Source organism: Narcine bancroftii, chromosome 5 (assembly GCF_036971445.1).
Source record: "Narcine bancroftii isolate sNarBan1 chromosome 5, sNarBan1.hap1, whole genome shotgun sequence".
Taxonomy (NCBI): domain Eukaryota; kingdom Metazoa; phylum Chordata; class Chondrichthyes; order Torpediniformes; family Narcinidae; genus Narcine; species Narcine bancroftii.
In genome coordinates this window covers 21,808,096-21,819,707 of record NC_091473.1, presented here as the reverse complement: position 1 = coordinate 21,819,707, position 11,612 = coordinate 21,808,096, and the positions used below count along the sequence as shown (strand labels likewise).

General features: G+C 37.0%; 1 protein-coding gene across 5 annotated transcripts in view; it reads right to left on the bottom strand.

Moving 5' to 3' along the window:
* Positions 1-221: 221 nt before the first annotated feature.
* apeh (acylaminoacyl-peptide hydrolase) overlaps positions 222-11,612 on the bottom strand; it is a 90,476-nt gene continuing 79,085 nt past the window's right edge. For all 5 annotated transcript variants that reach the window (XM_069936937.1, XM_069936938.1, XM_069936940.1 and 2 more), the window contains 4 exons: positions 8,085-8,275; positions 4,520-4,622; positions 4,015-4,121; positions 222-2,061 (listed from right to left, as the gene is read on the bottom strand). In XM_069936937.1, coding sequence (XP_069793038.1) covers positions 1,962-2,061; positions 4,015-4,121; positions 4,520-4,622; positions 8,085-8,275 — 501 coding nt within the window. In that variant the 3' untranslated portion in view covers positions 222-1,961. The remainder of the gene's footprint in view (positions 2,062-4,014; positions 4,122-4,519; positions 4,623-8,084; positions 8,276-11,612) is intronic.

Genomic DNA, 11,612 nt, shown 5'->3' with positions numbered 1-11,612 from the left:
TGTTCTCACAGAAACAGCTTGATTTGTCAAGTATTATCTGAATTCTCTTTTTGTTGATAGAGAGGGTCACTGCTACACATTTTTTCATGTTTTCATAGTTAATTCTTGGCTAGATTGAACATAAGATCAAACACACTATGCCCATTAACTTGCTAGTTTTCCCTGAGCTTGCCAAAATCTGCACTCTCAATACCTGAAATTAAAATAAAATACCAATCACATTAAGTTTATTAATTCATTTATTCTGTGGCACTGAAATATAATAGTTGTAAATTACATTTGCTTCTACTGAGGTTGAAATGTAGAAGCACAGATAATTTTTAAAAACTGATAATATGTTTACATATTTTCCAGACAGCGTCAGTTGCACCTCAATTGCACGATTTTCTTGCTCTTTTTAACAATCAGATCTTAATTGAATGCAGTATCATTATTCCAAAATCTTGTTAATAGTTGAAATAGGAAGCCCATCCCCACCCACTGCTAAGTGAAGATCGTTCAAGATTTCCACCCTCTTTCTTTCTCCAAATATTTATTAGCAGGGCTTTGTAACATAAGCAAATTCTTCACTTTAGTGTGGGAGAGCAATTCTGATATAATTACTCTCATAAACCTTCATTGGCACATATTGGTGCACTAAGAGATGGCTAAAAGGAATGAATTATCAGTGATGTACAATGGAAATAAACTTTCAGATTTATTGATGCCATCTAAAAGAAAATCTCTCAAATTCTCACAGTCACAAGTCAAAGATGTTTCAGCAAATAATTTTGGTGGGGGAAGACATTCTGATCTGAACCTTACTGAAGAGGTTCTAACTATACAGGGAAAACATTATGTTTCCAGTTATTCTGTGGCCTGAGAAGAGTTCATTCTTAGATTTGCAGCAAGTGACAACATTATTCTTTTCTTAAATGTTAATTTATTTTTCTCTGGGAAGAATTCCATGGCCGAATGTTAATCCTTGGTTTAAATGACAATATAAAAGTGAGGAATTGAACTGGTGGTTCATGGATGTCATCTGAATCCTCCAACTCAATTACAGTTGGAAAAATGTAAGTCCATTATTTATGGTACTCCAGAAAGTTACATGTAACTAAATAGATTTTTCTTTCAATGCAAGTCAAGAAATATGGAGTTTTTAAATAGATGACTACATAAAGTGTACACGTGAACAAAGTCTTTCTCCTGCCCAGTACCAAAAATAATGTACTTGATGTGCTATTTCCAAGACTGGTAAGATTTTTTCTGTCAAACAGATGGCAGTGCAACTATTAATAATATGAAAATAAACCCTATGAAGTGTACATAAAAGTAACAAGATACAAGGGACCATCAATGAGCAATCAAGATTTCAAGTGCAGATGTCATACAATGAGAGGATTTGAATCACAAGATTAAATTATAATTTCTTCAATTTTCTTGATAAAGACAAAGTAATAGTTGGAATCTTTTTAAAATGTAACCACAAAGAAATTAATTTATTGTGAGGGGTGGTACATAACCATTAATGATACACTCAGCACTTAAAACTAAATGATACTGTCATCTGGTTTTACAATTCTTCAATTGACCAGAATATTTTTTTTAATATATGTGGGTTATTTTATATTATGAAATATAGCAGAATGGCATTATTGCAAAAATGGCAGACAATAATTTAATAACCCATGGTTGACCACAGGAGAAATGATGTGTGTGCCATCAAATTTTCCCACAAAACAAAGGAAATGGTTAACCAAATGCTGATTTAGGCCTGAAACTCTCAGTAGTCTAGTACAATTCAGTGTAAAATATGTCAACAAACTTCCCCACAAGAACATACAAAAATCAGATCCGAAATGCATCAGATAATGATCTGAATTTCAGGTCTCATGGATTGCTCTGCAGCAACTCTAACAGCTCCAACAATTTATCTTGCACCAAGTCACAATGACTACCTCTTTGACGAAGAATCAGGATCAGAGGTACTTTATAAACCAGAGTGTAATATTCATGAATCCATCAGCCTCTGCATCAACTTTGGACAGTGAGTGGTTGTTATCTGGGTACCATAATAATCTGGAAAAATATAAGTTGTTTTTCTTAAATCTAAAAATATACCATTGAACATTTTTATCAGAGCATTCATGACATAAACTGACACATAAAAGTAATTAAAACTAATAAATATCTATAACAAATTAAAGGCAAAGTAGTCGTCCACACCCACATGTTTTCCTGTCACAATCTGGAGAATGAATTCCACTATCATAACGTATCAAGTTACAGATCCAGAGTAAAACAAATTATTCAGCAGAAAAAGGGTCAGAATTTACTTGGCTTTCTATTTGTAAAAAAAATACTATAATGTCAGAATCATGGCAGAAGTGGGTAGCACAACAAAACTCTAATGTTTAGATGTCAACTCTTTTCAGTTTCCACTTTAAAATACTGTAATTAATTTCAAGTTTAATGACAATTTCTAATAACTGTTTACAAACTATTACAAAACAAGACACTATTACACAGACCAGAAGAAATGACAAGAAATGGTCAACTGCAAGAGATGAGTAATTCATGGTTGTTTCTTCAAGAATGAGCAATGGTTTGCAATAGTCATTTTTCTAACCCGCAAAGTAGAGGAAGGTTACAATCTGGAAGGAGACCATTTGGGCAATCAAGGTCATCCCCTTCCCCTTAGTCCTATAAAGGGCCTCCTTACATTTAGATATGCTGTTCCCTTTCCAAAGTCAACTCCAAATTTGATGGTAGTATTGAATAATACTGATTTTTCATTTATGAATAACTAAAATTATAACCAAGGGATAATGTGAAGGTCAGCTCCATCTAACGCTGATAAATGTTATTACTGTGCTTCTTTTGTTTGGATTGCACCCCTTCATTTCTCCCTACCAAATATAAAACATCATTTTTCTGCTTTGAATTTATTCTGACAAGTATTTGTCCATTTCACCAGATTGACTACAACCTGTTAAAGACTATTATCATCTACCACGATAGTTCCAAGTTCAGTATTACTATATCTACAAATTTGAAAATAACGTGTTGTAAACCCATTTCACCTTGTGTCTTGTTACATTCATTACTGATTCACTATTGTGCTGGCATTCTCATCTATGTTTTAAGATCAAGGAAGTCTTCAGTAACATTCATGTGATAGTTTAAGCTGAGAGAAAAATCTCTCTGTTCTGCTGATATCCATAAATCATTCAATATGTGACAAATTATCAGAATAATTAAGTTGACTTCATACAAACAGCTTTACTTTAAACGTCCAAAGGCATACAAATTCTTTTTTTTCCTCAATAAATATTCTTTGTATGATACAATTTGGAAAAAATTGCTTTAGCTATATTGACCTTAAAGAATCGCCCATTAGCATGGGTGGACATTTTGGTCAGCATGGGTAAATTGGGCCAAAGAGCCTGTTTCCTCGCTCTATGACTCTATATAAAAAAAAGATCCTTCACCCAAGTGGCAGAACGTTGGATTTAAATCTGTTTATTAATTGCAAATTAATGTATTGCAGGTGACAGACGAATTAAAACCAAGGTAATTTTTGTTCAGAGTTTAAACCTTCTCACCAAGACAAGGAGCAAAACCATGTCACTCACATCTTCCTACATGACAGGATCTCTTGGAATGCTGAAATGTTATCTTGCAATGTGTGATCAAATTGAACATGTAGTCAGATGTTATGAATAGCAGCCTTCTTCAAGATCAAAGCTACATATATTTTCCCAATGGTAATGATGTTGATCCTGATGTTGTCTATAACTTGTCATGGCAATGGAAGTATGGCTTAACCATTGGGGATATTCCTTATACCAGCTCCAAATACTTGGCATTGACAAAGGGTATTTTTAGGACCTGTGTACTCACTTTCTATAAAAGTCATTATTCCTAAATAAACCCCGAGCCACAATGCTATCTTCTACCTGCATCATTTCATTCTTAACTTGATTAAAGGGATAAAAATAGCATTTTCCATTTTGTTAATTCCAAACATACCGTACAGGAACCCCTCTAGCTTTCAATGCTCGATAGAACTCAAGGCCTTGAGCGGGAGGAACACGTTTATCTTTCTCGCCTAGCATGAGCAGCACGGGAGACTTCACCTGGAGGAAACATACATTAACTCACATGAAGAATAGAAAAGTGACATATAGTGTTGATTGATGTTGGCAAAAGAACTCATTAAATTGCCTGCAATTTCAAAATTTAGTTGCCACAGAAGCATCAAACAAGGGAAAAAATAGAAATGGGAGAATTGAAGACTTAATTCTAATGAGGAATATTTAAATGGCTAGAAGGTTTGAATATAGGTTAAAAGAAAATATGAAGCTCAATTCCCAGCACTGACTTCTTCACAGTAATTCATCTCAAAATACCCCAATTGTTTTAACTGGCTTCAATTTATACTTCCAATAAATGGCAAATAAATGACTTCATTTACAACCACGTTCAAAGATTCCAAACTTAGATGAGTCAGGGAAAAGAATCATGAACTGCTTACTTGGGAAGCAAACGAGATTGGTGATTTGCTCAACATTGCTTCCAATAAGGGAGGAGTTGGAAGCTGGCCAGTTGTGTACTCAAAACCGGCCTCCACTGTACACCTAAAAAACAAAGTTTCTTGTGCTTTATTCTGGGTCCAGAATAAGAGTTCAAAGTTGCCTCTTCATTTAAATTCATTCATATAAATTTGCTGCACTAAATCACTAGTAGGTATTATTTACTGAAAAATCTGAACAATTCCAATTCTCAAACAGAATAATACACAAATGTACATGAGAAAGAAATGGGACCATTGGATCTGAAGTCCAAGATAAAAAAGTTATTATCCAAAATGTTTTATTATCAATACAAAATAGGTTTATTTCAAACAACAAGCAGAATGAGCAGTTCACCTGACCCAGTTTTGTGATAGCAAATCAAAAAAGAAGGCAAATGTAATTAAAATGACAAATCATAAAATAAATCAAATAACAAATTGGAAAGTTTTGAAATGTGATCTGACATGCAGCCTGAAGCCAGAACCAATTAATCTGCATCCTTCAACCGTGTTTGATTTTTAAATTCTACCAAACTTCAAGCCCTTTTATGGTAGAGCAAGGGGTTTTTTTTAAATTTAGACATACAGCATGGTAACAGGCCCTTCTGGCCCATGAGCCCATGCCACCCAAATACCTCAATTAACCTACAACTCCTGAATGTTATGAATGGTTGAAGGAAACAGGAGCACTTGGAGGAAACCCACGCAGAGGGAGAATGTACAAACTACTTACAGACAGAATTTAATTCGAACCCGATCACTGACACTGTCACAGTGTTAACCGCTACGCTAACCATGGCACCTCATCAACTCATAAACGAAATGTAATCAATCAAACTTGGCAAAATTAACCCAGTGCTGTACAGAATACTGATCATAGGCCACATCCAATCCACATCATTTGTCTATCCACATGTTCTTGATCAAAGTGCAATGCAAGGCCTTCCTGTCATAAACAGAAACCCACAATCCCAGATCTGCATTAAGAGCTGGTGAACCCATACCTCAAGATGGATCACTTATCAAAACTGTCAGAACCTGGAGTGGGCCCAAAGCATTAGTATAGCTGATGAGCAAGCTGATGCTAATTTAGGTATGTGATTCAGTCTTTGGAATGTCTGACAGACTGAAATAAATTTATTTTAAATGCAAGAAGTCTGACAGGCAAAGATGAACTCTGGGCATGATTAGGTACATGGGACTGTGATATTAAAGCCTTTAAAGCCAAAAGAGAAACATAGCTGAGAAAAGGACAGGAGTGGCTGCTCAATGTTCCAGGTCACAGATGTTGCAGGTGGATATAAAAGAGGTGGGGGTGTTGAGATTTTGATTGGGAAGAACGTCAAAGTAGTACTGAGAAAGTATATTCTTTGGGGTATTCTTGAAGAGATTTTACAAGAAAACTGAAGATAAAAGAGTAACTATGAATAGATTAGGCCCCTTAAAGATCAACAATGTCATCTGTGTGTTAAGCCACTGAAGAAAGGCGAGAACCTGCACAAGTATTTACCATGGATAAACACATGGAGGCTTGGGAGCTCAGGGAAATAAATTGTGATTTTGTGTGGACAGTCCAGAGTACAGAGGAGGAGGTGCTAGAGGTCTTAAAACGCATAAAGGTAGGTGAAGCCCCAGGGCCTGATTAAGTATATTCCAGTACATTGTACAAAGCTAGGAAAAACGACAGGAGCTCTGCCAGAGATATTTGCATCATCATTATGCATGAGTGAGGTGCTGGGAAACTGGAACTTGTGCCTTTAGTTTCAAAAGGCTGCAAGGACAAACCAGGGAAATATATGCTGGTGATCTTACTGTAAGTCATGGGTAAGTTAATGGAGGGGATTTTGAAAGTCAGGCTTTTGAAAAGCAAGGAAAAAATTGGAATAGTCACGTTTGTACGAATGTCTCACAAATTTGATTGAGTTATTTGATGAGATGACCAAGAAAATAGATAAGGGCAAGAGGGTAGATGTTGTCAACATGGATTTTTTTCGCAAGGCCTTTAACAAGGTACTACAAATGGCTGGTTCAGAAGGCCAGATCTCAAGGGATCCAGGGTGAGCTGGCCATTTGAATGCAGAATTGGCAGTGGTAGGAGGCAGAGGTTAATATTGGAGCACTGTTCCTCATATTGAAAATCTGTGTACAGTGATATGCCACAAGGATCAGTGCAGGGTCCACTGTTATTTATCAAACATATTAACAACTTGGATGACAATGTCATTATCATAGTTAGTGTGGATGACACCAAAACTGGCGGTATGGTGGACAGTGAAGGTTACATAAACTTACAAGAGGATTTTTACAAACTGAGAAAGAAGGCCAAGGAATGGTAGATAGAATTCATCTTGGTCAGGTGAGAGATGTTCTACTTTGGTAGATTAAACTAAGGCAGGACTTACACTGTGAATGGGAGGGCCTTTGTTGAACTTGAAGACTTGGAAATGCAGGTACACAAGTTCCACTGAAGTGGTGAAACAGGTACTCAGGGTGGCAAAGAAGCCATTTGGTATGCTTGGCTGCATCAACCAAAGCATTGAGCTCAAGATTAAGGACACCATGGTGCAATTAAAGAAGATGTTGGTGAATGATACATGTATTTGGAGTATTGTAATCAGTTCTCGTCCCCACTTGTAGGAAAGATATCACTGAGTTGAAAAGGCTGCAGAATCAAATCCTCAGAATCAACAGTTATTGTCCATATGGCCAATGTGAACAAGTTGAATGAGGAGCCTGCTTTCTTGCTGTAGAAGTACATGACTCTAAATATGTTTAATAACTGTATATATTCAATTCAAAATATATCAATTATCTGAAACTGATTGCCACCTTTTACAAATATTTCTTTCCACTGTGAAGTGTTGTACTGATGCAAGTTCAGTAACCCCAATTTCCCAGAGCAGGGCAACTCCTGGGAAACTACAGGAAGTCAGTGCTCTGTAGTTGAACTTGAAGATAGTTTGAGTGACATTGGCTTGCATCTCTCAGGAAATGTACAGAACAGTGCAGTACAGGAACAAGCCCTCTGGACCAACATATCTGTGTCTAACTTGATATCCCAAGCAAATAATTTCTCTCCATTCGTTTCTTATTCACGTGTCTATGAAAAGCAGCTTAAATGGTTTTTATTATATCTGTTTCCACCATCTTTTCAAGGCACCACCACTCCTTGTGTTTGCTCCAAACATCTCCTTTGAACCCCTTCCCTCACCTTAAATGCATGTTCTCTTGTATGTGATGCTCAGAAATGATGGGAATTTGACATTTGTATGTGATTCAGAGTTTATCAAAATCACTGATAAGTAATGTGGGCATATGCAAAAGATAAGTTGCCACCTCCATATTTACCCAATATAAAGTGCACAGTGAAAAAAAAAACAACTACCAAATAGTTTACAGCCCTAAAATTCTGTTTAAATCATTAAAAACTCCTGCTACTCAAAAAGGTTTGAAGAGCTTTGACAAAAGTACAATATGTTGATATGAAAAATATATTATTCTCAAGTTACCTCAAGTTACCACTCACCAGTCTGGAATATCAGTTGCTCCAAGCTCGGAAGCAATGTTAATGACGGGATTTCTCATTGCACAAGCCTTATAGAATTCCGGGTATTGCCCAATCAGGTGGCTAGCAAGAAAACCCCCATGTGAGTTACCAATGATGAACACCTTTGAGGTATTGATAAACTCCTCCTTCATCACAAATTCTGCTGCAAACTGAAATAAGAGTATTTAATTTTCACTTGACATGAAATAACAACCCATCAATAATTGCAAGTGATTTTTTTTTCTTACAACAACATATGGAACATAAATATGGTATCAAGTCAGGGGAATTTTGCAGAGAAATAAAATTCATGGATATTATCAATACGCAGTTGAAGGAAATGAGATGAAAGACAGAATGTGGCTGACATAAATCCAGATGAATTGATCCAAATCCAACAGTTTTTTTAAAATCCTGTTATTAGCATGGTAGACATACTGAGCTTGTGGATGATGAATGTCTGTATTTCCAAAAATGTAACCGAGAAGGTATCGCATTAAAAGTTTTTATATAAAATAAGACCTATGTGGTTGGAGACAACTTATTACCATGGATAGAAAATTGGTTAAAGGAAAGTAGGTGTTCATGGGTCTTTGCCAGGTTGACAAGCTGATAGTTGTCAGATGTCAAAGTAATTAATACAAGGCTCTTTGCTGTTCACAATTAACATGAAAATTGAAGATAAAAAAAACAAGGGAACAGATTGATATTTGATGATAAAAATTTAGATGGGAAAGAGCAGCAGGCACAGTCAGTGTAACTCTATTACAGTGCTAGGAACTTGGCTTTGAATCTGGCACTGTCTGTAAGGACTTGCTACGTTATCCCCATATCTCCACCTCTGATCACCCAATAATCACTGGATCGTACACCTCTGGTTTCCCCTTCCTGAAATCAATAATCACCTCCTTGGATTTGGTGAGATTGAGTGCAAGGTTGTTGTTGGTGCACCATTCAGTCAAGTTTTCAATCTCCCTCTTGTATGCTGATTCATCATCCCCCTTACAAAAAACAATCTACCATGGTATCATCAACGAATTTGCAAATGATGTTATTGTCGTACCGAGGCACATATTCACAGATAGAGCAGGGGGCTAAGAACACAGCCTTGTGGTACTACAGTACAGATTGCAAATGAGGTGTTCAGAATCAGAGTTTATTGTCATGAATAAGTCATGAAATTTGTTATTTTGCGGCAGCTTCACAGTGCACACATTCACAAAACCACCACATAAAAATAGTGCATGAAAAGTCAAGGTAAGGCAGTGTCTTTGGTTCACTGATCATTCAGGAATCTGATGGTAGCAGGGAAGAAACTGTCCTTGAGTCACTGAGTGCTTGTCTTTAGACTCCTGTACTTTTTCCCGAAGGTAGCAAAGAGAAGAGGCCATGGCCTGCGTGGTGGGGGGGAGGTCCTTGAGGATAAAGGGTGCTTTCTTGAGATACCACCTCTTGTAGATGTCCTTGATGGAATGAAGTCTGGTGCCAGTGATGTCGCAGGCTCATTGTTTTTTGTTATCCTGAGCATTGGCACCTCCATACCAGACAGTGATGCAACCAGCCAGAATGTTCTGTAGAATTTTTCTAGAGTCTTCAGTGACTTACCAAATCTCCACATATTCCTAACAAAGTATTGCCGCTGGCAAGCCTTCTTCATTAGTGCATTGACATGGAGACTCTATGACAGATCCTCGAAGATGTTGACTGCCAGGAATTTAAAGTTCCTGACCTTCTCCACGATTGAGCCCTCAATGAGGAGTGAATAGTGTTCCCCTGACTTCCTCTTGAAGTCCACAATCATCTCCTTGGTTTTGCTAACGTTGAGTGCAAGGATATTGGTGTGACATCATTCAATGAGCTGATCTATCTCCCCCTTGTTCGCTTCCTCATTGCCTCATGTTCTTACCAATCCTCACGAATTGTGGTCTCGAGTTGAGGAATTTTAGGATCCAATTTCACAGTGATGCATTGAGGCCCAGGTTTTGGAGTTTGTTGATCAATTTTGATGGTGTTGTATGCCGAACTGTATTCGATATAAAGTGTCCTGATGTATGCATCTTTGTTGTCCAGATGTTCCACGGATTTGTGTTGAGCCAGTGAGATGGCATGTGCTGTAGACCTGTTACTATGGTAGGCAAATTGGATCAAATCCATGTCGCCACTCAGGCAGGATCTGATATGGTTTAATACCAGCCTTTCAAAGCACTTCATCACTGATGATGTGAATGCAACTGGTCGAAAGCAACTGATATTTTGGCTTTTTGTTGAAGGTTTTGGGAGAACAAAATTAAAGAAGTTTTATGAAGATTATCAAGTATTTTAAATAATGCTACATTTGGAGTACCATATGCACTTCTGGTCTCAATACATAAACAATCATTTCGAACAAGGATGATTCCAGATTTTTTTATTGTCATGGAAATAAAACAGAAAATGTAATATTAAACAAAATTTCCTTTAGTCTGCCGTAGGGTGAATGTAGATCAGAAAGGGTCAGTCAGTCCATCTTCACTCACTCAACTAGAAATTATGCTTTTGGAATATGCAATTTGTTCTTAAATGACTCTAGGTTCCTCAATACCACTGCAGTTCAATAAAAAGGGTGGTTCAAGAGTGGCACAGTTAGCGATCAGGAATGGGTTTCAAATCCCTCGCACTCCGTTTGGAGTTTGTACGTTCTCCCCATGTCTGCGTGAATTTTCCCCAGAGGCTCCAGTTTCCTCCCACCATTCAAAATGTACTGGGAGTGTAGGTTAATTGGGTGTAAATTGACCAGCATGGGCTTGTGGGCTGAAAGGGCCTGTCACTGTGCTCTATGTCTAAATTTAAATTTAAAAATGTTGAACATTCTGCACTGAGAATAACTTCAGGGCATCAGCCCTAAATCTCTGTTTTATTCATCTAATTTGGTGACCCTTTGACATAAAATTGCAAGTTTATTTTTCAGATTTACATTTTTTTCTGCATTCATGTCAACCTTAGGCCAACATGTCAATTTCCTTTAAGTCAAATTTCAAATTTGGAAACTCATTTAGAATTCTCCCTAAAAATTATATTGGAATGCGAGTTTCTCTATTCTGTCCCAAAAATTATAGCTGGTCTCAGTACTGTAGGTGATAGCTGACGCAAGTATGGGTTGAGTGAAATTTCATTGAATTTGAACTCCAAAACTATGATTATGGAAGAATATTTTATTAGCCTTTCTATGTGTTTGGACATGCCAACGTGAACATCTGTAATGGTGTCATTCATCCACAAAATTAGACAAAGGACATTTCATTATTCTCATCATGATCTGATCTTGGCTTTGCCTGATGCCAACTGACAAGTTCCAACAGTGACCGCAGATCTTTAATTCTAGCAGGACAGATAGGTAAAGGGATTAAAGTATTGTTAAAGTCTTTAGCTTTTAAAATAAGAACAAGGTGCAGACACAAGAAACTACAGGTGTTATGATCTGGTATTCATCAAACAATGAGGAACTGGAAGGACTCAGCAGATCAAACA